Source organism: Lithobates pipiens, unplaced genomic scaffold (genome assembly GCF_037356315.1).
Source record: "Lithobates pipiens isolate NorthernLeopardFrog02 unplaced genomic scaffold, aLitPip1_a1.2 Scaffold_18, whole genome shotgun sequence".
NCBI classification, from domain to species: domain Eukaryota; kingdom Metazoa; phylum Chordata; class Amphibia; order Anura; family Ranidae; genus Lithobates; species Lithobates pipiens.
Window position 1 is genome coordinate 9,873,391 of NW_027507758.1, and position 26,604 is coordinate 9,899,994.

The window sequence follows — 26,604 nt, forward strand, 5'->3', positions numbered from 1 at the left end:
CCATTTTAGTCCTCAAAAGTTCGGGTCCCCATTGACTTCAATGGGGTTCGAGTTCGGGTTCAAGTTCGGTCCCGAATCCCGAACTTTTTTCCAAAGTTCGGCAGAACTAGTCGAACCCGAACATCCAGGTGTCCGCTCAACTCTAGACAGGAAGTATAAGGTAATCTCCGCAATGGGGACACAGACAGCAAAAATAAAACTGGAAGGGGTTATAACCTTCCCTTACTATATCCAAAATGAAAGAAAAAAAAAACAGTTTTGCCTTAATGACACTTTAAGGAAATTATTCATTTCTATCTCCTTATTTCTAGAGTAAATAGCCGCGCCGGTCATTTAATAACTCACCGACTTTTCTCCAGTGTTGGCGAAGCTTCAGCAACAGAAATTGGCAGGTTTTCTGGCTGTAGACGGACGATATATCTCCCCCCGGTCTTCTGCAGGAACACGGCTACCTCCACTCTGCAGCTGGCACTGTTACTGCGCAGCCAGGGGCTCATCACCGTGGGACTGCGATCACCGCCGGAGCCCAAGAACAAAAAGTGACCTAAAACACAAACACAGGGAGGAGGTCATTAGTAAATAATAAATAACTTATATGGGAAATTCTAATTATTTTACTTGTCTTACATTATTATTATTATTAATATTATTTTATTGTTATTATTATAATTATTGTTATTATTAGTGTTGTTATTATTATTATTTGTTTATATTTTTGTTATTATTATACATGATACAATTCAATGTAATACAAGACAAGAGGGACAGGGAGGCCTTGATAATGAGAGCTTGCAATCGAAAGGCAGTGCACAGATCCAGTATGGTAATAGTGGGTGTTGTAAAAAAAGGCAGATATTATAGATAATGATAAATAACTTATAAGGGAAATACTAATTATTTTACTTGTAATATATTATTATTAATTATGATACAATTCAGGACAAGAGAGACAGGAGGTGCCAATCCAGTATGGTGATAACAGGTGTTGTAAACAAGGCAGGTATTGTAAATAATAATAAATATTTTATATGGCATATACAAATTATTTTACTTTTATTATATTTATTATTATTAGTAGTAGTAGTAGTAGTACTATATTTTATATTATTGTTAATACTATTATTATTATTATTATTATTAGTAGTAGTAGTAGTAGTAGTAATATTACTATATTGTATATTATTGTTAATATTATGAGTATTAGTGGTATTAGTAGTAGTAATATTACTATATTGTATATGGTTGTTAATATTATTACTATTAGTAGTAGTAGTAGTATTACTATATTTTGTATTATTATTAGTAGTAGTAGTAGTAGTAGTACTATATTTTATACTAATATTGTGTATTATTATTAGAAGTAGTATTAGTAGTAGTAATAGTAGTAGTATTACTATATTATTGTTATTGTTATTACTATTAGTAGTAATAATAGTAGTACAAGTTATATATTTTATATTATTATTATTATTAGTATTAGTAGTAGTAGTAGTATTACTATATTTTATATTATTGTTATTATTATTACTATTAGTAGTAATAGTAGTATTACTATATTTTATATTACTGTTATTATTATTATTAGTAGTAGTAGTACTACTATATTTTATATTAATATTGTGTATTATTATTAGTAGTTGTATTAGTAGTAGTAATAGTAGTAGTATTACTATATTTTATATGATTGTTATTATTAGTAGTAATAACAGTAGTAATAGTTATATATTTTATATTATTATTATTATTATTAGTAGTAGTATTAGTATTATTAATAGTAGTAGTATTACTATATTTTATATTATTGTTATTATTATTACTATTAGTAGTAATAGTAGTACTATTATTACTATATTTTACATTATTATTGTTATTATTATTATTATTAGTAGTAGTAGTAGTAGTAGTAGTACTATATTTTATATTATTGTTATTATTATTACTATTAGTAATAATAGTAGTAGTAGTATTACTATATTTTATATTATTATTTTTATTATTATTATTATTATTATTAGTAATAGTAGTAGTAGTAGTACTATATTTTATATTAATATTGTGTATTATTATTAGTAGTAGTATTAGTAATAGTAATAGTAGTAGTATTACTATATTTTATATTATTGTTATTATTATTACTATTAGTAGTAATAGTTATATATTTTATATTATTATGGTGTATTATTATTATTATTAGTAGTAGTAGTAGTATTACTATATTTTATATTATTGTTATTATTATTACTAGTAATAGTATTATTATATTTTATTTATATTATTGTTATTATTATTGTTATTATTTTTACTATACATGATACAATTCAATAAAATACGATTCAAGACAAGAGGGACAGGAGAGCCTTGATCATGACAAGCTTGCAATCGAAAGGCAGTGCGCAGATCTAGTATGGCGATAGCAGGTGTTGTAAATAATAATAAATAACTTATATGAGAAATACTAATTATTTTACGTGTATCACATTATTATTAGTAGTAGTGATGGACGAACTTCCGACGGGACGTTTCGCGAACGCGAAACGCGAACGGGCACAAACGTTCGCGAAAACGACCGTTCGCCGCGGGCTCCATTGACTTCAATGGGAGGCGAATTTCGCAAACCTTTAGGTCGAATTTGCGGCCACGGGGTAATTATTAGGGGGTAGCACGTAGTCCCACCACCTGGACAATAGCATAATACATGTATGAGGTGAATTTGGGATCGATAACTACAAGCATTTTTTTTTTATTTGGGAAATTGTTCTGACAATTCAGGACTATGGAGCTAATGAAGGCAATGGAGGAGAGGGAAGGTCAGGGACCAGGGTAGGCAAACAAGAGGGTGCAGGAGATACAGAGCACTGACAGCAGCACCGTAATACAGAGCACTGACATCAGCACCGTGACATACAGCGCTGACAGCAGCTCCGTGACATACAGCGCTGACAGCAGCTCCGTGACATACAGCGCTGACAGCAGCTCCGTGACATACAGCGCTGACAGCAGCTCCGTGACATACAGCGCTGACAGCAGCTCCGTGACATACAGCGCTGACAGCAGCACCGTGACATACAGCGCTGACAGCAGCTCCGTGACATACAGCGCTGACAGCAGCTCCGTGACATACAGCGCTGACAGCAGCTCCGTGACATACAGCACTGACAGCAGCTCCGTGACATACAGCGCTGACAGCAGCTCCGTGACATACAGCGCTGACAGCAGCACCGTGACATACAGCGCTGACAGCAGCTCCGTGACATACAGCGCTGACAGCAGCTCCGTGACATACAGCGCTGACAGCAGCTCCGTGACATACAGCACTGACAGCAGCTCCGTGACATACAGCGCTGACAGCAGCTCCGTGACATACAGCGCTGACAGCAGCACCGTGACATACAGCGCTGACAGCAGCTCCGTGACATACAGCGCTGACAGCAGCTCCGTGACATACAGCGCTGACAGCAGCTCCGTGACATACAGCGCTGACAGCAGCTCCGTGACATACAGCGCTGACAGCAGCTCCGTGACATACAGCGCTGACAGCAGCTCCGTGACATACAGCGCTGACAGCAGCTCCGTGACATACAGCGCTGACAGCAGCACCGTAAGCAGCCCCAGGAGGAAGTCAGCACAGCACAGGGATGGTGTGATCCCCTCATAATAAGAACCCCCAGGAGGAAGTCAGCACAGCACAGGGATGGTGGGAGCCCCTCATAATAAGAACCCCCAGGAGGAAGTCAGCACAGCACAGGGATGGTGGGAGCCCCTCATAATAAGAACACCCAGGAGGAAGTCAGCACAGCACAGGGATGGTGGGAACCCCTCATAATAAGCAGCCCCAGTAGAAATATGACACCGCTCAACCTCTTCAAAGAGGAGGGTAGGGGCATATAGTACGGTGTGCTTTTTTGGGTCAGGGAAGTGAGCCAAATGAATTAAGAAGGTCTGTGTGCTTGATTCCAAAAATTGTTTATAGACATATACATGGTCTACTGATCACATGTGTTGAATTCCTCCGAGATCCATGCCTCATTCATTTTTAGAAATGTGAGGTAGTTAACACTGTCGTGAGCTAGGCGAGTACGCTTATCGGTCACAATCCCCCCTGCTGCGCTGAACGTCCTTTCGGACAGGACACTGGATGAGGGGCAAGCCAACAGTTCGATTGCAAATTGGGCAAGCTCTGGCCAGAGGTCAAGCCTGCCCACCCAGTAGTCTAGGGGTTCATCACTCCTCAGAGCGTCCACATCGGCCGTTAACCCAATGTAGTCGGACACCTGACGGTCTAGGCGTTCCCTGATGCTGGATCCGGATGACACCTGTCGATGGGTCGGCTGAAAGAATGACCTCATATCCGAAGTCACCAACACATCTTCAAACCGGCCTCTTCTTGCAGGCGCTGTTGGATTGGTACCCGCAAATCCTTCTCTGGGAGTGGGAATTGCTCCTCTGCCAGCGCACGCAAAAGCAGAATGCAGCATTTCTCGAAGCAAGGCCTGGAAGTGCTGCATTCTGACAGCCCTCTGCGACGGCGGTAACATTTCCGCCATTTTGTGTTTGTACCGGGGATCTAAGTACGTTGCCACCCAGTACTGGTCCTTGACCCTCATGCTTTTTATACGGGGGTCCCTATTAAAACACTGGAGCATGAAGGCCCCCATTTGCACTCAAGCGGAAGGTATGTGGTGGTGGTGGTGTTGTTGGTGGTAGTGTCTTTGGGGGTGCACATAGCAGAGAGTGAAGAAGAGGGTGCAGATCGAGAGGATGAGGAGGGTGCAGAAGAATAAGGCTGAGTGAGCCACTCAACCAAGTCTGGTGCGTCCTTTAAAGTAATTGAACGCACCTTCTGCAACTTCCCACTTTGGCTCAAGGCTGTTGCTCCTGCCCTACCCCTACCACCCCTGCGGAAGGGCCTGCCTCTTCCTCTGCCTGTCATTTTTTAAATCACCCTGTGACAAAACTCTTAGTCCCTATACCGCTGAAGGACTGCTGCAGTATAGGGCAGCGGTCAGCAGTAGTGCACGTCAACCCTATGTATTGTGGACCGATAGCGGTCCTTACAGAACAGCAGACTGTACTGCACTCAGGCCTATGTACCGTAGCACCCTATACCAAGTTACCAGTCCTTATAAGAACTTTTGTGGACCAAGCAGGTTGTGTGTTAGTGATTAGCAGACTGTACGTCAGTCCCTATACCAATGAAGGACTGCTGCAGTATAGGGCAGCGGTCAGCAGTAGTGCACGTCAACCCTATGTATTGTGGACCGATAGCGGTCCTTACAGAACAGCAGACTGTAACGCACTCAGGCCTATGTACCGTAGCACCCTATACCAAGTTACCAGTCCTTATAAGAACTTTTGTGGACCAAGCAGGTTGTGTGTTAGTGTTTAGCAGACTGTGCGTCAGTCCCTATACCGCTGAAGGACTGCTGCAGTATAGGGCAGCGGTCAGCAGTAGTGCACGGCAACCCTATGTATTGTGGACCGATAGCGGTCCTTACAGAACAGCAGACTGTACTGCACTCAGGCCTATGTACCGTAGCACCCTATACCAAGTTACCAGTCCTTATAAGAACTTTTGTGGACCAAGCAGGTTGTGTGTTAGTGTTTAGCAGACTGTGCGTCAGTCCCTATACCGCTGAAGGACTGCTGCAGTATAGGGCAGCGGTCAGCAGTAGTGCACGGCAACCCTATGTATTGTGGACCGATAGCGGTCCTTACAGAACAGCAGACTGTAACGCACTCAGGCCTATGTACCGTAGCACCCTATACCAAGTTACCAGTCCTTATAAGAACTTTTGTGGACCAAGCAGGTTGTGTGTTAGTGATTAGCAGACTGTACGTCAGTCCCTATACCAATGAAGGACTGCTGCAGTATAGGGCAGCGGTCAGCAGTAGTGCACGGCAACCCTATGTATTGTGGACCGATAGCGGTCCTTACAGAACAGCAGACTGTACTGCACTCAGGCCTATGTACCGTAGCACCCTATACCAAGTTACCAGTCCTTATAAGAACTTTTGTGGACCAAGCAGGTTGTGTGTTAGTGTTTAGCAGACTGTGCGTCAGTCCCTATACCGCTGAAGGACTGCTGCAGTATAGGGCAGCGGTCAGCAGTAGTGCACGGCAACCCTATGTATTGTGGACCGATAGCGGTCCTTACAGAACAGCAGACTGTAACGCACTCAGGCCTATGTACCGTAGCACCCTATACCAAGTTACCAGTCCTTATAAGAACTTTTGTGGACCAAGCAGGTTGTGTGTTAGTGATTAGCAGACTGTACGTCAGTCCCTATACCAATGAAGGACTGCTGCAGTATAGGGCAGCGGTCAGCAGTAGTGCACGGCAACCCTATGTATTGTGGACCGATAGCGGTCCTTACAGAACAGCAGACTGTAACGCACTCAGGCCTATGTACCGTAGCACCCTATACCAAGTTACCAGTCCTTATAAGAACTTTTGTGGACCAAGCAGGTTGTGTGTTAGTGATTAGCAGACTGTACGTCAGTCCCTATACCAATGAAGGACTGCTGCAGTATAGGGCAGCGGTCAGCAGTAGTGCACGGCAACCCTATGTATTGTGGACCGATAGCGGTCCTTACAGAACAGCAGACTGTAACGCACTCAGGCCTATGTACCGTAGCACCCTATACCAAGTTACCAGTCCTTATAAGAACTTTTGTGGACCAAGCAGGTTGTGTGTTAGTGTTTAGCAGACTGTGCGTCAGTCCCTATACCGCTGAAGGACTGCTGCAGTATAGGGCAGCGGTCAGCAGTAGTGCACGGCAACCCTATGTATTGTGGACCGATAGCGGTCCTTACAGAACAGCAGACTGTAACGCACTCAGGCCTATGTACCGTAGCACCCTATACCAAGTTACCAGTCCTTATAAGAACTTTTGTGGACCAAGCAGGTTGTGTGTTAGTGATTAGCAGACTGTACGTCAGTCCCTATACCAATGAAGGACTGCTGCAGTATAGGGCAGCGGTCAGCAGTAGTGCACGGCAACCCTATGTATTGTGGACCGATAGCGGTCCTTACAGAACAGCAGACTGTAACGCACTCAGGCCTATGTACCGTAGCACCCTATACCAAGTTACCAGTCCTTATAAGAACTTTTGTGGACCAAGCAGGTTGTGTGTTAGTGATTAGCAGACTGTACGTCAGTCCCTATACCAATGAAGGACTGCTGCAGTATAGGGCAGCGGTCAGCAGTAGTGCACGGCAACCCTATGTATTGTGGACCGATAGCGGTCCTTACAGAACAGCAGACTGTAACGCACTCAGGCCTATGTACCGTAGCACCCTATACCAAGTTACCAGTCCTTATAAGAACTTTTGTGGACCAAGCAGGTTGTGTGTTAGTGATTAGCAGACTGTACGTCAGTCCCTATACCAATGAAGGACTGCTGCAGTATAGGGCAGCGGTCAGCAGTAGTGCACGGCAACCCTATGTATTGTGGACCGATAGCGGTCCTTACAGAACAGCAGACTGTAACGCACTCAGGCCTATGTACCGTAGCACCCTATACCAAGTTACCAGTCCTTATAAGAACTTTTGTGGACCAAGCAGGTTGTGTATTAGTGTTTAGCAGACAATGCGTCAGTCCCTATACCGCTGAAGGACTGCTGCAGTATAGGGCAGCGGTCAGCAGTAGTGCACGGCAACCCTATGTATTGTGGACCGATAGCAGTCCTTACAGAACAGCAGACTGTACTGCACTCAGGCCTATGTACCGTAGCACCCTATACCAAGTTACCAGTCCTTATAAGAACTTTTGTGGACCAAGCAGGTTGTGTGTTAGTGTTTAGCAGACTGTGCGTCAGTCCCTATACCGCTGAAGGACTGCTGCAGTATAGGGCAGCGGTCAGCAGTAGTGCACGTCAACCCTATGTATTGTGGACCGATAGCGGTCCTTACAGAACAGCAGACTGTAACGCACTCAGGCCTATGTACCGTAGCACCCTATACCAAGTTACCAGTCCTTATAAGAACTTTTGTGGACCAAGCAGGTTGTGTATTAGTGTTTAGCAGACTGTGCGTCAGTCCCTATACCGCTGAAGGACTGCTGCAGTATAGGGCAGCGGTCAGCAGTAGTGCACGGCAACCCTATCTATTGTGGACCGATAGCGGTCCTTACAGAACAGCAGACTGTACCGCACCCAAGCCTATGTACCGTAGCACCCTAGACAGACCAAGTTACCAGTCCTTATAAGAACTTTTGTGGAACAAGTGAGTTGTGAATGATTAGCAGACTGCAGCAGAAGGGCAGCAGTCAAGTATAATATTCTTTCTATATTTGGAAGAAAGAATATTATACGTGTACAAGCCTATTACCGTACCACTGATACCAGTCCTGAAAAGAACCTTTGTGGAACTAATAGTAACAGCAAGTCTTTAAAATTATCCTCACTGCCTGACACACTGCTTCCTGCCTGTCCCTATACAAATTGGCAAAAAAGAGTAGGCTGGAACGATTAGCTGGAACAGCTCTTTTGTGGACCTGATAGTAACAGCTAATGATGATGATGATGATGATGATGAAGAAAGACTAATCTGGCTGAGCTGTCCCTAAAATAGCAGCATACAGCGCTCTGTCCCTTTATCTAAACTGACAAAAGAAACTCAGGCTGCTGACCTAACACCTATACCAGTCCTGAAAAGAACTTTTGTGTACCAAATAGCTAGCGTTTTCTCTGTCCCTACTCCACACAGGATCCTTTCCCTACAGTGACAGAAGAAAGAATGTAAAATGGCCACCGGATCGGGTGTATTTATAGGTTAGGGGGAATGTCCAAGTGTCCATGAGCTGTCATGTCTCAATTGGTTGTCCTGTAACACATGATAAACGTGTCACGAAAGGTTAAAGTTCTTGTATACATTAAACACGTAAGTCCGCCGGGGCGAACGACGGAAAAAGGCGTTCGAACCCGCGGACGGCGAAAGTCGGAAATTCGCCGCGAAACGACCGCCGGGCGAACCGTTCGGCCATCACTAATTAGTAGTATTATTATTATTTTTCTTTATTATTACTATTATTATCATACATACGATTATTACTATTAGTAGTAGTATTACTATATTTTATATTATTATTTAAGTTAATGCATTTACTGTGCGTTGAACTGAATTTTTTGCATTTTGTTTTCTGTATAGGCCACATCAGTGACCACAATACGATTCTCCCGTAATGATTGGCGTATTGCCATAACACTCGTTGACACATATTTTGACATATTTTTTTTTTTTTTTTGTTACATTGCATATAATTGTGAGTGTTCTGTTTGATAAGTTCCTATAATACAGGTGAATTGGGAGGTGTGTGTGAAGAATTGCTGAGCGTAACGAGAGATCATTACTTCCTTCCCTGACATTTATGTGCCTCCTGTGCCGGTTGTACACATTCCGACATGCGGCCTGTTGGGTAGACAACCAGCATGGAGACTGACTGATGACTCCAGGAAGGAATAATCCATCTTTACAGAACATTTAGGTGACCCGTGTTGAGTGTAAATATACCGTCCACTGGGGGGGGGGGGTCAATGCTGCCTATCCTGCTCTTTCTTCCACACCTATGATGAAACTAAACGGCCATATTTTACCCGGCCCAGCGAGGTGTGCAATGTCACCATCATACCGCCAGTAACCGAGACACAGAGGCATGTTCTGCATCGCAACTCGGCAGGAAGAGAACATTCTTCTACAAATATTCTATTTATCCATCTATCTACAGTATATTATCAAAAGTATTGGGACGCCTGCCTTTACATACACATGAACTTTAATGGCATCCGTCTTGGCCCGTAGGGTTCAATATTGAGTTGGCCCACCCTTTGCAGCTATAACAGCTTCACCTCTTCTGGGAAGGCCGTCCACAAGTTTTAGGAGGGTGTCTATGGCAATGTTTGACCGTTTTTCCAGAAGCGTCTCTGCTCGAATTCATCCAAAGGTTGAGGTCAGGACCAGTCAAGTTCCTCCACCCCAAACTCGCTCATCCATGTCTTCGTGGACCTTGCTTTGTGCACTGGTCCAAATCATTTGGTGGAGGGGGGATTATGGTGTGGGGGGTTGTTTTTCAGGGGTTGGGCTTGGCCCCTTAGTTCCAGTGAAGGGAACTCTTAAGGCGTCAGCATACCAAGACCTTTTGGACAATTTTATGCTCCCAACTTTGTGGGAACAGTTTGGGGACGGCCCCTTCCTGTTCCAACATGACTGCGCACCGGTGCACAAAGCAAGGTCCATAAAGACATGCATGAGCGGGTTTGGGGTGGAGGAACTTGATTGGCATGTGCAGAGTCCTGACCTCAACCCAATAGAAGACTTTTAGGATGAATCAGAGTGGAGACCGCGAGCCAGGCCTTCTCGCCCAACTTTGGTGCCTGACCTCACAAATGTGCTTCTGGAAGAATGGTCAAACATTCCCATAGACACATCTCCTAAACCTTGTGGACAGCCTTCCCAGTAGAGTTGAAGCTGTTATAGCTGCAAAGGGCGAGTCAACTCAATATTGAACCCTACGGACTAAGACTGGGATGCCATTAAAGTTCATGTGTGTGTAAAGGCAGGCGTCCCAATACTTTTGGTAATATATTGTATCTATCTATCTATCATGTTAATAGAAAGTGGGGTGGAGTGTCTTTCCCAGCTAGGCATCGGCTTCATAACACAAGGAGAGGAGAGGAGTGCCTGTACAAGGTTACACCATGAATGTCTGTGGGCTCTTCCCTCCCAGGTCCGACTTGAACCGAGTAATCTCGTCTGAAATATCATGAGGAGTGTAGGCTTCAGAAGTGTGATGGGATGTGGAAAGGTATGTTTGGAGGTACAAAGATGTGTATCGGGAGGGTTTATAAGTGGCATGTTGGTAACTGGGGTACAGAGGTGTGTGTTGGTGGGAATGGGGGGCACAGAGGTGAACCCCATACTCATGCACCGGGGGGGGGGGCAGAATCAGTGGGCTCCCTTATTACAGGGGGCTTCCAGTTTCTGATAAATTACCCCCATAACCACCACCTGGCCGGGTTGCAGAGAGGAGGCCCTTGTCTTCATCAACATCAGGACAAGGTTCTTTGAGGGGGGAGGGTCCACCCCCCCCCCCAAAAGCACCCACCATGTTGAGGGCCTGTAGACTAGTATGGTTCAGTAGAGGGGGTGAACCAGCACCCCCCCCCCCCCACTCCTTGCTTTCCAGGCTGCATGCTTGGATAAGGGTCTGGAATGGATTTTGTTGGGGAGAACCTCACAGCAATTTTTTTTTAAATGTTCTCCTGCTGGTGACCCCTCTAGTGATATAAAGATCTATATAGGGCCCAATATAAATGGAGGGGGACTCCACTTGTCAGCAGATAAGTCATGGTTGTTAGTTGATGAGGCATGGGTGTCGCCTCCTTAACCAGTGGTAGATAACGTTTCATGAATCGAACAAATAGGTATTGTGGGGCGCTAAGCCTTTTATATACAAATGCGAGTATAACTATTTAACCAAACTATGCAATAATTGGTTAAATAGTTGTACTCACATTTTTATACAATAAGGAGTAGCGCCCTACTTTACCTAATTGTATATTTCTGAGTGGCAAGTCCACCTAAAGGGGCAGCTACTTAACAATTGACAATAGGGTAAGATTGGCGCCAGTTATACTTTAATATAGATTTGCGAATAAAGCCCAGCATTCTTAATAAGGTCTACCTAAAGACTTTTATAGGGGGAATCAGAATCTCCTTCCTCCTGCCGGTGATCCCTCTAGTACTATAAAGATCCTTATAGAGGAATTGGGACCTCCTTCCTCCTGCCACTGACCCCTCTAATGATATAAAGATCTATATAGAGGAATCAGGACCTCCTTCCTCCTGCTGGTAACCCCTCTAGTGATATAAAGACCTATATAGAGCAATCAGGACCTCCTTCCTCCTGCCGGTGACCCCTCTAGTGATATAAAGATCTATATAGAGGAATCAGAACCTCTTTCCTCCTGGTGGTGACCCCGCTAGTGATATAAAGATCTATATAGGGGAATCAGGACCTCCTTCCTCCTGCCGGTGATCCCTCTAGTGATATAAAGATCTATATAGAGGAATCCGGATCTCCTTCCTTCTGCTGGTAACCCCTCTAGTGATATAAAGATCTATATAGAGGAATCAGGACCTCCTTCCTCCTGATGGTGATCCCTCTAATGATATAAAGATCTATATAGAGGAATCAGGACCTCCTTCCTCCTGCCGGTGATCCCTCTAGTGATGTGAAGATCTATATAGAGGAATCAGGACCTCCTTCCTCCTGATGGTGATCCCTCTAGTGATATAAACATCTATATAGAGGAATCAGGACCTCCTTCCTCCTGCTGGTGACCCCTCTAATGATATAACAAACACTAACACAATAATGTGTTTTTCTCTATTTAACGTTTCTAGAACCGCAGTTTGGTTTTGGGTTTAATTATACCAAATTATGGTTTCAGTACCAGTCTGGCTAGATTGCACTGGGTTCTACTTGGCCATAGGTGGCACTGTCATCACTGGCAGGTGTGAGAACGCAGTTCAGCTGGGTGCATTGAGTGCCATTCCTTCTCGGAACCAACCCAGTGGGTGTATCACCCTGCTGTGCATTCTGGGAGAGGGTACTTAAGGTACTGACATCATGTGCTTCTGGTTTCCGGTCCAGAAGATTTTTCTGTCTGTTTGGTCCTGGTCCTCCTGACCAGTCCCCATGGCTCTCATGACCTGGGGTGCGGATCCATCTAATTCCGAGTCTCAGGGCTGGCTAGCCCCGGGCAAAGTAACTGGAGGGAGGATTCGTAGGTGGTCCGGTGCCGTCTCGTCTGTGGAGAGGCCCAGCAACTGAAGAAGCAACCAGGGGAGGACTCTTCGGGAGAAGGCCATGCGGAAGGCTGGCTTCTCAGAAAGAGCCTGGAGACTTAGTTGGAAAACCCCAAGTGAATCTACACTCATACGGTATCGCCAGACTGGCTGCAAGATACTGGTACCATATGAGGGCTCTCTAAATTTGTCTACAACCTTCAGTTTACTACAAGTGTTCTACAACAAGTCTGTGGCAGAGACTTTATTCAAACGTTCCATATGCAAGTCTGTGGCAGAGGCTTCGCTTTATCTGAACACTCTATCGGCTGCTAGGCCTAGTGAGAGGAGGTCTATCCGGTAGCAGTGAGGATCCAGTTGTGAGTGGCTATTCTCTGGATTGCTATAGTGAGAGATTACCTACTTTGAATAAGTTCCAAGAGTACCTGAACTTTCTACCTAAAACCCTCTAACCCTCATTGAGAGACTGTGTTTTGTCTACTCCTTTTTGCAAATAAAAAATCCTTAAAGCGGATCCAGTGTCAGTTTCTACAATCCTTTGGGCCATCAACCTCGGGAAACCCCTAGACATACACGAGGTCAAGAAGGTAACGGTAAGCCCAATAAAATCAGCAGCTCCTTCGGGGGTCAGTGCTACATAAAGATCTATATAGAGGAATCGGGACCTCCTTCCTCCTGCTGGTGACCCCTCTAGTGATATAAAGATCTATATAGAGGAATCAGGACCTCCTTCCTCCTGCTGGTGATCCCTCTAGTGATTTAAACATCTATATAGAGGAATCCGGATCTCCTTCCTCCTGCTGGTGATCCCTCTAGTGATATAAAGATCTATATAGAGGAATCGGGACCTCCTTCCTCCTGCTGGTGACCCCTCTAGTGATATAAAGATCTATATAGAGGAATCAGGACCCCCCTTCTCCTGCTGGTGACCCCTCTAGTGATATAAAGATCTATATAGAGGAATCCGGACCTCCTTCCTCCTGCTGGTGACCCCTCTAGTGATATAAAGATCTCTATAGAGGAATCAGGACCTCCTTTCTCCTGCTGGTGACCCCTCTAGTGATATAAAGATCTATATAGAGGAATCCGGACCTCCTTCCTCCTGCTGGTGACCCCTCTAGTGATATAAAGATCTATATAGAGGAATCCGGATCTCCTTTCTCCTGCCGCTGACCCCTTTAATGATATAAAGGTCTATATAGAAGAAGCAAAACCTCCTTCTTCCCGCTGGTGATCCCTCTAGTGATATAAAGATCTATATAGAGCAGCCTTTCTCAACCTTTTCAACACAGAGGAACCCTTGACATAGTTCTCCAGTCTCGGGGAACCCCTGCTAAAAATTTGAAATCTACAACTCATGATACATTAGTGTGATGGTCAGTGGGAAGAATGGTCCTTACACTTGTGGTCATTGGGAAGAATGGTCCTCACACTTGTGGTCAGTGGGAAGAATGGTCCTTACACTTGTGGTCATTGGGAAGAATTATCTCCTTACAGATAGCTAAAAAGATCAATGGTGTCAGAGGGAACTTATCTGAGAGGCAGAAATTGCCCAATGCTGAAGGAACCCCTACAACCTCTGGAGGAACCCCTAGGGCTCCACGGAACCCTGATTGAGAATCACTGATATAGAGTCATCAGGACCTCCTTCCTCCTGCTGGGGATCCCTCTAGTATTGAACCCCATTGGCTGGCCACACTGTTGTGCTTGTAGTTAACACAAAGTTTCTTGGATTATTTGGAATAGTTACGAAAGTTCTTGGACTACCATGTCAATGAGAAATCTGGTGTCATACCTCTTTAACTAGAAAAAGTCCTGGATTGCCAACAGAGAAAATGAGTTGTACGCTCAGTAAATACAAGCATAATCATGACCTTCATACAAAACATAAACACAAGCTAACAAAGGCATTCATTACAAGAGCATAACACAGAAGTACAGCACCATAAACCAAACACACTGGAGTGTGACCAGATGGAGAGGATCCGGGCAGGTTATTAGGGCTCCGCTGCAAACCGCACAGCCTTCCCCTTCTCTCCAAACACAGCCTATAAAACGGATGAATTCTGCAGCCAACAAACCCCATCTCTCTATCTGCCGTTCTACTTTGTATTGAATGAGCCATTTCTGTTGTCTATAAACATAATTTTGTGCAGCTGCCATTGGCTCTGGACCAGAGGAACTGAATTTTCACATCAAATGTGGTGCTAAAACTGTACTACAGTCAATTTCCTTCTCTCCGGCATCGTCTGCCCACTCATGTGGACAGAATAACAATCAGAAAAAGTTTCAGATGGCCGAGGATAGGAACCGAGTGAAAAGCTTGTCAGATACAACATAGGCTCGTGTCATAATGATTTAAAAAAAAAAAAAGATCAAAAACAGTATATAAATTTAGAAAAGTAAAAAAATAAATAAAAAAAAACATCAATTAGGTCGAACAATGTTTTTGTTTTTCTCAAATTCTTAAAATTTAGGTTAAAAGTTTTTATAATGCCTCTACTGTATTGTCAGGTCACTTTGAGGCGAGGTGACCAGATGCATACCGTAGGGATCAGGAGTGCACTGCAAGGTTGTGGACCCTACGGCTGACTGCTGCGGACGGGGGCCAGATCCCACTGGGGTTAGAGCGTAAGATTCCCTGGGGCGCGGAGTCTAAGAGCCAACAGGTGTTCACCAGCGCCTCTAGTGGTGAGGATGGACGTGGCTGCAACTGGCTCCAGGTCGCGACCCCCAGGGTCCCCCAGCTCACACCCACAGTAGGCAACAGGAGGACAGGGATAGTGAGGGACAAAGCCAAGGTCGGGGCCACAAGCAGACAGGAATAGTCAGGGACACGCCAAAAGGTCAGGATCACAGGCAAACAGGGAAAGTCAAGGACACGCCAAAGTCGGTAACGGAACAACAGAAGAGCACACGGCAGGTAACAGGAAGCTAACACACAAAGGAATACACAATGGTTGATCAGCCGGGATGGCCTGCAGTGCACAGGTCAATATAGAGTTCTCTGATAGGAGCTAGGGTGGAGTCATGACAGAGGATGGATTACAAAAGCAGTCAGGTAAGGGTTGGCTGGTCTCTAGAGATGAACACATCGAAACAGGTAAGCAAACTATTGCGAAACCATGACTTGTATCATTTTTTTCAAAATAAAAAGTTTTCAAAATACTAATAACCCTCTCCAGGGCTGCCCTCTAGATCATCCTCCCCCCTCCCCCACCACTGGCCACTGGTCAGTTCCCTTTCACCACTGGCCCCCGGTCATTCCACTTCTTCCTTGAATTATTATTATTATATGGGATTTATAAAGCACCAACAGTTTGCGCAGTGCTTTACAAAATTAAGGCAGTCATTAAAGTTACAATACAATTTGGTACAAGAGTAATCTGAGGGCCCTGCTCATTAGATCTTTCAATCTAAGAGGAAGGAATCCCCAGAGGATCAAGTGATACAAAATATAATAACTGTGGGAGGTGAGCTGATGGAGAAAGTAAAAACACAGTGTATTAGTGAGGAGCATGATAGGCTTCTTTAAAGAGAAGGATTTTTAGACAACATTATAAAAAGCAGAGACATCACCCTTCCAACTAAGCGCGGTATAGTCAAGGCTATGGTATTCCCAGTTGCAACCTATGGCCGTGAAAATTTGGACCATAAGGAAGGCTGAAAGCCGAAGAATTTATGCTTTTGAACTATGGTGTTGGAGAAGACTTTTGAAAGTCCCTTGCATGGCAAGAAGATCAAACCAGTCAATCTTGAAGGAAATCAACCCAAGTCAAACCAGTCAATCTTGAAGGAAATCAACCCAAGTCAAACCAGTCAATCTTGAAGGAAATCAACCCTAAGTATTCACTGGCAGGACAGATCCTGAAGCTGAAACTCGAGTACTTTGGACACCTAATGCGAAGAGAGGACTCATTGGAAAAGACGCTGATGCTGGGAAACATGGAAGGAAAAAAGGAGCAGATGACTACAGAAAACAAGATGGAGAAATAGCATCATCGATACAAGGAACATGAAGTTAAGCAAGCTCCAGGAGGCAGCGGAGGACAGAAAAGCCTGGAGCGCTATGGTCCATGAGGTCACGAAGAGTTGGACACGACTAAATGACTGAACAAAAACAACAACAAAGATGGATAGATTAGGAGATAGTCGGACAGATTTGGAGTAGGGAGTTCCAAAGGATGGAAGAAGCTCATGAGAAATCCTGGAGACGAGCATGGGAGGAGGAAGACAAGGGAGATGGAGAGTAGGAGGTCTTATGCCGCGTACACACGAGCGGACTTTTCAACATCCAAAGTCCGACAGACTGAGTCCGTCAGACTATTCGATCGTGTGTGGGCTGCAACGGACTTTTGACTCGCCAAAGTCCGAAGGACTTTAGAATATGGAACATGCTTCAAATTTTCCCGACGGAACTCCGCCGGACCCGGTCCCTTCGAAAACTCCGCTCGTGTGTATGCTATTCCGACAGACTAAAACCGACGCTAGGGCAGCTATTGGCTACTGGCTATGAACTTCCGTATTCGAATCCAGTCGTATGTCATCACGTTCGAATCCGTCGGAATTTAGTGTGATTGTGTGTGGCCAAGTCCGCTCCGCCGAAAAGTCCGTCAGAACTCCGTCGGAACTCCGGCAGAACTCCGACGGAACTCCTTCGGAAGTCTGTCGGACATAAGTCCTCTCGTGTGTACGGGGCTTTAGGAGGACCAAAGAGAGTGGTTTGGTTGATATTTTGAGACTAGGTTAGTAATGTAGCTGGGGTAAAAGCTGTGGATGGCTTTGTAAGTTATTGTTAGTAGTTTGACTTGAATTTTTTGGGTGAGTGGAAGCCAATGGAGGGATTGACAGAGAGGGGTAGCAGACGCTGAGTGGTTGGTAAGGTGTGTAGCACTCTCTAGTGTGCTAGAAGTGTAAATAGGTGTTTTTTTTGTAGTGTAGGTAAATTGTTTGGCTTGGCTGGCAGCCAAGACTGTGTTGAATCTGGGTGAGGGTGAGTGATCCAGAGAAGGCTGGGTGACTCATCGGGCCACACCTCTGGTGCCTCCCCATACTTGCTGGAATCTTGGAGAAGCTTCCAGAAGAATGGGAGGGAGGTTAGGAGGAGCTGACTGGAGTATTGGGGAGGGCCCCAACCGATCCCCAGCAAATGGGCTGGCAGGGGGTAGGCCCCTCTTAAATGTGGAGCCGTGTGGAGTTCAGGCGGAAGCTGAAGATGGAGTGCTGAGGATGCCGATGGAGAACTTTGAGGGTGCCCCTAGCCTAGGGGGGTGACCTTGGGCCTGGTGCTTCTGACACACGAAGGAGTTCTGTCCAGAGGCACGGGAGCAAGAGTGAGGACAGCAGGAGACAGCTGGCACGTCTGGGAGATCTCCAGAGAGAAGACAGCCAGGCTGTTGAATGAGGCAGTCTGGGAGGACTGTGGGAAGTAGCCAGGCAGGCTAGAGAAAGGGGCAGCTGCAGCTAGGCAGGCTGGCAGTGCCTGAAGAGGTGGTGCTGGAATCAGCTGCTTCAGGAATGTAGCTGGACACTGGTCTTTTCTCTACACAACAGATAGTGTATATAATTGAAATGTGCCTGAAGAAGTTTGTTCCAGTCAAGTGGGGATCCCATAATCATCCCATCCCCATCCAAGCTTATTAACCCCTAATAAAATACAAAAACAAAGTTGCTGGACTGTTTCCTGTCTCAAGCGAGCCTGTGAAAATTTGGTGTGCCCGGCTGTGCTGGGTGGTTGATCCCTATTCACTAACGGATCCTACGGTGATTGCGCTACAGGTGGAGGAATCTGGTGGCAGCATTCATGATGGACTGAAGGGTATATAAAGGTAATCCAATGAGAAGCGAGTTGCAGTAATCGAGGCGAGAGATAACCAGGGAGTGAATTAGGAGCTTTGTGGTTTCATTGGTTAGGAAGAAGTGTATCCTGGAGATGTTTTGGAGGTTGAGGTGGCATGCTTTGGAAAGGGATTGGATGTGGGCCTGAAAGGAGAGTTCAGGGTCCAAGGTTACCCCTAGCACCCTGGCATGCGGGGACAGACTGATAGTTGTGATTGATCTTGACAGAGAAGTCAGGGGAAGGGGCTGAGGAAATATTATGAGTACAGTTTTGGACAGATTGAGTTTGAGGAAGTGAGGTAACATCCGGACTGGTATGTTTGTAAGTGATATGCGAGGAAACCGATGATGGTGAGCTGAGGGGTAGAGAGAGAGATTTGGGTGTCACCAGCATAGAAATGGTATTGGAAGCCATGGGAGGCTATCAGCTGACCCAGAGAGGAGGTGTAGATCGAGAACAGAAGAGGTCCAAGGAAGAACCTTGGGGGACCCCACACATTAAGAGGAGTAGGAGAGGATGAAGTAGAGTTGTAAGTGATACTGAAGGTGTAGTGAGATAGGTAAGATTTGATCCAATGGAGAGTACATTCATGGAGATCAAGGAAATAGAGTTTTTTTTTTTTTTTAAAGAGGAGTGGGTGGTCAACTCTATCAAAGGCAGCAGAGGAGACTGTGGGGCAGATCTCCTCTCGGGGGCAGATCTCTGCTCGGGGTCTGTGGGCCAGATCTCCTCTCGGGGTCTGTGGGCCAGATCTCCTCTCGGGGTCTCTGGGCCAGATCTCCTCTCGGTGTCTGTGGGCCAGATCTCCTCTCTGGGTCTGTGAGCCAGATCTCCTCTCGGTGTCTGAGGGCCAGATCTCCTCTCTGGGTCTCTGGGCCAGATCTCCTCTCTGGGTCTGTGAGCCAGATCTCCTCTCGGTGTCTGAGGGCCAGATCTCCTCTCGGGGTCTGTGGGCCAAATCTCCTCTCGGGGTCTCTGGGCCAGATCTTCTCTCGGGGTCTGTGGGCCAGATCTCCTCTCGGGGTCTGTGGGCCAGATCTCCTCTCGGGGTCTGTGGGCCAGATCTCCTCTCGGGGACTGTGGGCCAGATCTCCTCTCGGGGTCTGTGGGCCAGATCTCCTCTCGGGGTCTGTGGGCCAGATCTCCTCTCGGGGATTGTGGGCCAGATCTCCTCTCGGTGTCTGAGGGCCAGATCTCCTCTCGGGGCCTGTGGGCCAGATCACCTCTCGTGGTCTGTGGGCCAGATCTCCTCTTCGGGTCTGTGGGCCAGATCTTCTCTCGGGGACTGTGGGCCAGATCTCCTCTCGGGGACTGTGGGCCAGATCTCCTCTCGGTGTCTGAGGGCCAGATCTCCTCTCGGGACTGCGGGCCAGATCTCCTCTCGGGGTCTGCGGGCCAGATCTCCTCTCGGGGTCTGCGGGCCAGATCTCCTCTCGGGGTTTGTGGACCAGATCTATTCTCTGAGAGGTCCAAGAGTAATGCTGTGTACACACGAGCAGAATGTCTGACAGAAAAAGTCAGACGGAAGCTTTTCATTGTATATTCCAATCTTGTGTGGGCCTCATCTGACTTTTTTTTTATGAAAATTTTGACGGACCTAGAAATAGAACATGTTTTAAATATTTCCGACGGAACCAATTACTATTGGGAAAATTGTTCGCCTGTGTGCTGTTCCGACGGACCAAAAACGACGCATGCTCTGAAGCAAGTACGAGACGGAGGCTATTGGCTACTGGCTATTGAACTTCCTTTTTCTAGTCCCGTTGTACGTGTTGTACATCACCGCGTTCTTAACGATCGGACTTTGGAGTGATTGTGTGTACGCAAGACAGGTTCAGTGGAACTCTGTCGGAAAAACCTTCGGGAAAACCGGTCATGTGTACGCGGCATACGAGTATGGAATACTGACTGCTGACCGTTTAATGACACCCAGCCACATGTAGTCCTTTGGTGCGACCGCACGTAGGCAAGTCAGTTCGGACAGTAGAAGTCCGGCGGAAGTCCGGTCGCGTGTACGCGGCATTACTGTCACTATCCCAAAATGCCCTGGTCCTGACGGGGGGGGGGGGGATTTGGAGGTCAAGTGGTTAATTATTGGGGGGGTTTTGAGGTCAAGTGTTTAATTATTTGGGGGGGTTTGGAGGTCAAGTGGTTAATTATTGGGGGGTTTGGAGGTCAAGTGGTTAATTATTGGGGGGGTTTGGAGGTCAAGTGGTTAATTATTGGGGGGGGGGGTTTGAGGTCAAGTGTTTAATTATTTGGGGGGGTTTGGAGGTCAAGTGGTTAATTATTGGGGGGTTTGGAGGTCAAGTGGTTAATTATTGGGGAGGTTTTGGAGGTCAAGTGTTTAATTATTGGGGGTTTTGGAGGTCAAGTGGTTAATTATTGGGGGGTTTTGGAGGTCAAGTCGTTAATTATTGGGGGTTTTGGAGGTCAAGTGGTTAATTATTGGGGGGTTTTGGAGGTCAAGTGGTTAATTATTGGGGGGAGGGTTGGAGGTCAAGTGGTTAATTATTGGGATAAATTTGAGTTTTTAATGTAATGTTTTTATTTATTATTATTAATTATTATTATTATTATAATAATGTTTTTATTAAGATTTAGCGTATAGAATGTCCTCTGTAAGCCACAATTATTCTTTTGCTCTACAAAAGTCTCAGTATTCATAGTGGATAAATAAAAAATTAAAATGAAAAAGCAGGGAGAGCGCCAAAAACACAACAACAGGAAGTCCCGCCATGCTGAATAAATGTGCGTTGGATGTGATTACTACATTGAGGGTCATCGGGGGCCTCATTTAGCTGTAAACAAATCTCCGTCAACAGAAAAAAAAAACAGAATAAAATGTACAGAAAGAGAAAAACAACACTCCGAATACTATAAATTATTGCAATAATTATAGCAAAAAAAATAAAAAATAATGGTCGGATAAATGAATCGATGAGACGGCCTCCGGCTAACGAATGCATTAAAAATGCTACATTTTATTCTTGTTTAAAAAAAATGCTACATTCACAAGTATCATCCTCCCGCTCCGGGTCGTTACTGCAAAACAATCATAGTCATATAAAGCGGGTCTAAACCCAAAATCAAAGATGTGGTGGCTGCATTTGTTTTCCCTTTTTTTTGGCTTTTTTTTTCTCTTTATTATCACCCGATGATCGACCGGTAACACACTTCCTGTCCCTTGGTGGCTACACTCACTGTCTGTATCTATGGATGGGGTCATGGTTGTCACCAGGGTTTTTTTTTTTTCTCAGAGAACAGGTGCAGGAACTCCAGGAACCCCCCCCCCCCTTCTGAGCCACCCATTGTCTCTGCCCCCTACCTACCTCAAAGCTCCCAACTGTCCCGGATTTTGAGGGACTGTCCCTGATTTCGAAGGGACTGTCTCTGATTTGGAACAAAGTCCCCCTGCCCCGCTTTCCTCCTCATTTGTCCTTCATTTTGGTCTGATCTCTATTGCATAGTTGCCAACTGTCCCGAATTTCCTGGGACATTCCCGGGATTAGGTCCCTTATCCCAAATTAATTTTGTAGCGGGAAATGTCCCGGGAAATTCGGTTTGTCCCCGATAATTTTGCCGCCGCCCGCTAGAGGTCCACGGCCGGCCGCCATTTTAACCACCTCAGTACAGTGCAGTTACACCCCCTTCCTGACCAGACCAATTTTCAGCTTTCAGCGCTCTCACACTTTGAATGACAATTACTCAGTCATCCAACACAGTATCCATATGAAACTTGCGTCCTTTTTTCCACACAAATAGAGCTTTCTTTTAGTGGTATTTAATCACTAGTGGGTTTTTTATTTTTTGTGCTATAAATAAAATAAAACGTAAATTTTGTGAAAAAAATGCCTTTTTCTTCGTTTCTGTCATAAATTTTTGCTAATTAGTAATTTTTCTTCATAAATTTTGGCCAAAATTTATACTGCTACATATCTTTGGTAAAAATAACCCACATTAGTATATATTATTTGGTCTTTGTGAAAGTTATAGAGTCTACAAACTATGGTGCCAATCACTGAAAATTGATCACTTCTGATGAGGCCTTCAGTACATCAGGTGTATCTCATTTCTTGAGACTCTAACTAGTCAGGAAAGTACAAATACCCCCCAAATGACCCCTTTTTACAAAGTAGACATCCCAAGGTATTAAGTAAGTAGCATGGTGAGTTTTTTTAAGTTGTAATTTTTTCCCACAATTCTTTGCAAAATGAAGATTTTTTTTTTTTTTTTTTTTTTTTTTACTAAATTGTCATATTATCAGGTTATTTCTCACACACAGCATATGTATACAACAAATTACCCCCCAAAATACATTCTGCTACTCTTCCCGAGTACGGCGATACCACATGTGTGAGACTTTTACACAGCCTGGCCACATACAGAGCACTAACATTGATGTAGTACCTTCAGACGTTCTATGAGCAAAAATTACGCATCTCATTTCTCAACCACCTATTACACTTTTGAAGGCCCTGGAGTACCAGGACAATGGAATTTCCCATAAAATTACCCCATTTTGGAAAGCAAACACCCCAACGTATAATCTGTGAGGCATAATGAGTCTTTTGAACGGTTCATTTTTTTCCAGAAGTTTTTGGAATATGTGGAAAAAAATTAAAACGCATTTTTTTTTTACACAAAATTGTCAATTTATAAGATATTTCTAACACATAACATGTATATAGCAAAAATTACACCCCAAAATACATTCTGCTACTCCTCCCGAGTATGGCGATACCACATGTGTAGGACTTTTACACAGCCTGGCCACATAGAGAGGCCGAACATTGAAGTAGTACCTTCAGGCGTTCTAGGAGCATAAATGACACATCTTATTTCATTCCTACCCATCACACTTTTGAAGGTCCTGGACCACCAGGACAGTGAAATTACCCACAAAATGACCCCATTTTGGAAAGTAAACACCCCAACGTATATTCTATGAGACATGGGCTGCAAATAGGTACTCGGGTACTCTGATGGGCTGGAGATAGGTACTCGGGTACTCAGGTGGACTGTGACAGGTACTCGGGTACTCAGATGGACTGGAACAGGTACTCGGGTACTCTGATTGCCTGGTGACAGGTACTCGGGTACTCTGATGGCCTGGTGACAGGTACTCGAGTACTCTGATGGCCTGGTGACAGGTACTCGGGTACTCTGATGGCCTGGTGACAGGTACTCGGGTACTCTGATGGCCTGGTGACAGGTACTCGGGTACTCTGATGGCCTGGTGACAGGTACTCGGGTACTCTGATGGCCTGGTGACAGGTACTCGGGTACTCTGATGGCCTGGTGACAGGTACTCGGGTACTCTGATGGCCTGGTGACAGGTACTCGGGTACTCTGATGGCCTGGTGACAGGTACTCGGGTACTCTGATGGCCTGGTGACAGGTACTCTGGTACTCTGATGGCCTGGTGACAAGTACTCAGGTACTCTGATGGCCTGGTGACAGGTACTCTGATGGTTTGGTGACTGGTATTTGGGTACTCTGAAGGGCGGTGACAGGTACTCAGATGAACTGTGACAGGTACTCGGGTACTCAGATGGACTGTGACAGGTACTCGGTACTCTAATGGACTGTGACAGGTACTCGGTACTCTAATGGACTGTGACAGGTACTCGGGTACCCTGATGGGCCGTGACAGGTACTCGGGTATCCTGATGGGCCGTGACAGGTACTCGGGTACCCTGATGGGCCGTGACAGGTACTCGGGTACTCTGATGTGCCGTGACAAGTACTCGGGTACTCTGATGTGCCGTGACAGGTACTCGGGTACTCTGATGTGCCGTGACAGGTACTCAGGTACTCTGATGTGCCGTGACAGGTACTCGGGTACTCTGATGGGCCGGGACAGGTACTCGGGTACTCAGATGAACTGTGACAGGTACTCGGGTACTCAGATGGGCTGGGACAGGTACTCGGGTACTCAGATGGGCTGGGAGAGGTACTCGGGTACTCAGATGGGCTGGGACAGGTACTCGGGTACTCTGATGGGCTGGGACAGGTACTCGGGTACTCTGATGGGCTGGGACAGGTACTCGGGTACTCTGATGGGCTGGGACAGGTACTCGGGTACTCTGATGGGCTGGGACAGGTACTCAAATACTCTGATGGACTGTGACAGGTACTCTGATGGACTGTGATTGACAGGTACTATGAGGGGTGGTGACAGGTCCTCTTTATTGGGGGGGGGGGCAATCAGTATGTTTGGTGTACACTGTATGCGGTAACGAGATGTTACCGCAATCTCCTCCTCACACACGATCGGTGTGTGAGGAGGAGAACCCGGTAACATCCCGTTACCGCGGTTTGTTTACATTTTAGTGATCGGCTGTGAAAGGATCACAGCCGATCACGTGGGTAAACAGCCAGCCAATGGCTGTTTACCAGTGTCGGTGACGAGCAGTGTTCCCGGGGAACACGCCGCCACCGACGTGCACGCGCAGCGCGCTCGCGATCGCACGCATGCGCCGTGCACGTAGGGGGTGTGACCATCTGTGATCGGCCGTGACTTCATCACGGCCGATCACGTGGTAAACAGCCATAACGAATGGCTGTTCACCCCCTTCGGTGGCGAGCGGTGTCTCCGTGACACGCCGCCACCGAAGAAACAGGGATGCGCGCGCACGATCGCGCGCATCCCTGTTTAAACGGGAGGCCGTCATATGACGGCCTCCCGCCACAATAGCTGCGCCGCCTGGCCGTCATTTGACGGCCGGCGGTCAGCAACTAGTTAAAGAAGACCAGAAGCTGGTCTATAGAGATGATGCGGCGCCGCCCACCCCCGCTGCCAGTGTCTATGGAAGGTGGGCGGCGCTGCAGTTCAAACTGTCTTTCCGTGCGGCAACGACGGTCACGGCGTCTGGAGGATGTCGGGGGGCCAGTCAGAGTGAGTCTGGAGATGTCGGGGGCCAGTCAGAGTCTGGAGGATCTGTCGGGGGCCAGTCAGAGTCTGCAGGATCTGTCGGGGGCCAGTCAGAGTCTGGAGGATCTGTCGGGGGCCAGTCAGAGTGAGTCTGGAGGATCTGTCGGGGGCCAGTCAGAGTCTGGAGGATCTGTCGGGGGGCCAGTCAGAGTGAGTCTGGAGGATCTGTCGGGGGTCAGTCTGGAGTCTGGATGTCGGAGGGGGCCAGTCTGGATGTCAGAGGGGGGGCCAGTCTGGATGTCATGGGGGGGCCAGTCTGGATGTCAGAGGGGGGGCCAGTCTGGATGTCAGAGGGGGGGCCAGTCTGGATGTCAGAGGGGGGGCCAGTCTGGATGTCAGAGGGGGGCCAGTCTGGATGTCAGAGGGGGGCCAGTCTGGATGTTGGAGGGGAACCAGATGTTAGGAGGACTGATGGGGACACCAGATGTAAGGAGGGGCTCCGCTGATGGAGACACAGATGTGAGGAAGGCTGCTCTGATGGGGCACCTGATGGCATCTGGTGGCAGGCAACGTGGCTAGTGACGCGCTCATGGCTCCCACTGATTCTGCATTATGGTGAGTTGAATGATTTAATTTTATATTACAATGTAATAATAGAAATAATGTGCTTTAATTCTCCTGACACCATAACAATCATGGCGCCGGGATGATTGAAGCGCCAACACCAGGTATTTGGAGTATCTTTATCTGCTGATTGTCAAACTCTGGAAAACACATATTGCTATTGTGGTGTAGGATCGGGGGGCTTCTGTCCCTTAATTTCCCCCCCCCCCCCTTCCCTCTCCATCCCACATTCATCTCAGACTCTAACCACAACCCTTCAAGCCACGCCCATGTAAGCCCCGCCCACTATTTTACGTAAACCACTGCCGCATTTTCACCTTTCCCTGTGCCACGCCTATATCCACATGCCCCGCCCCTAATTATAATACAACTCCGCCTACTGCCAAAAAAGTGTCCCGATTTTTTTTTTTTACAATGTTGGCAACTATGCTATAGTTGTACATAAAATGCAGC

General features: G+C 46.2%; 1 protein-coding gene across 1 annotated transcript in view; it reads right to left on the reverse strand.

The window, feature by feature from the left end:
- Positions 1 to 341: 341 nt before the first annotated feature.
- LOC143990376 (ALK tyrosine kinase receptor-like) overlaps positions 342 to 26,604 on the reverse strand; it is a 538,819-nt gene continuing 512,556 nt past the window's right edge. The window contains exon 4 of the mRNA XM_077490400.1: positions 342 to 544. Coding sequence (XP_077346526.1) covers positions 342 to 544 — 203 coding nt within the window. The remainder of the gene's footprint in view (positions 545 to 26,604) is intronic.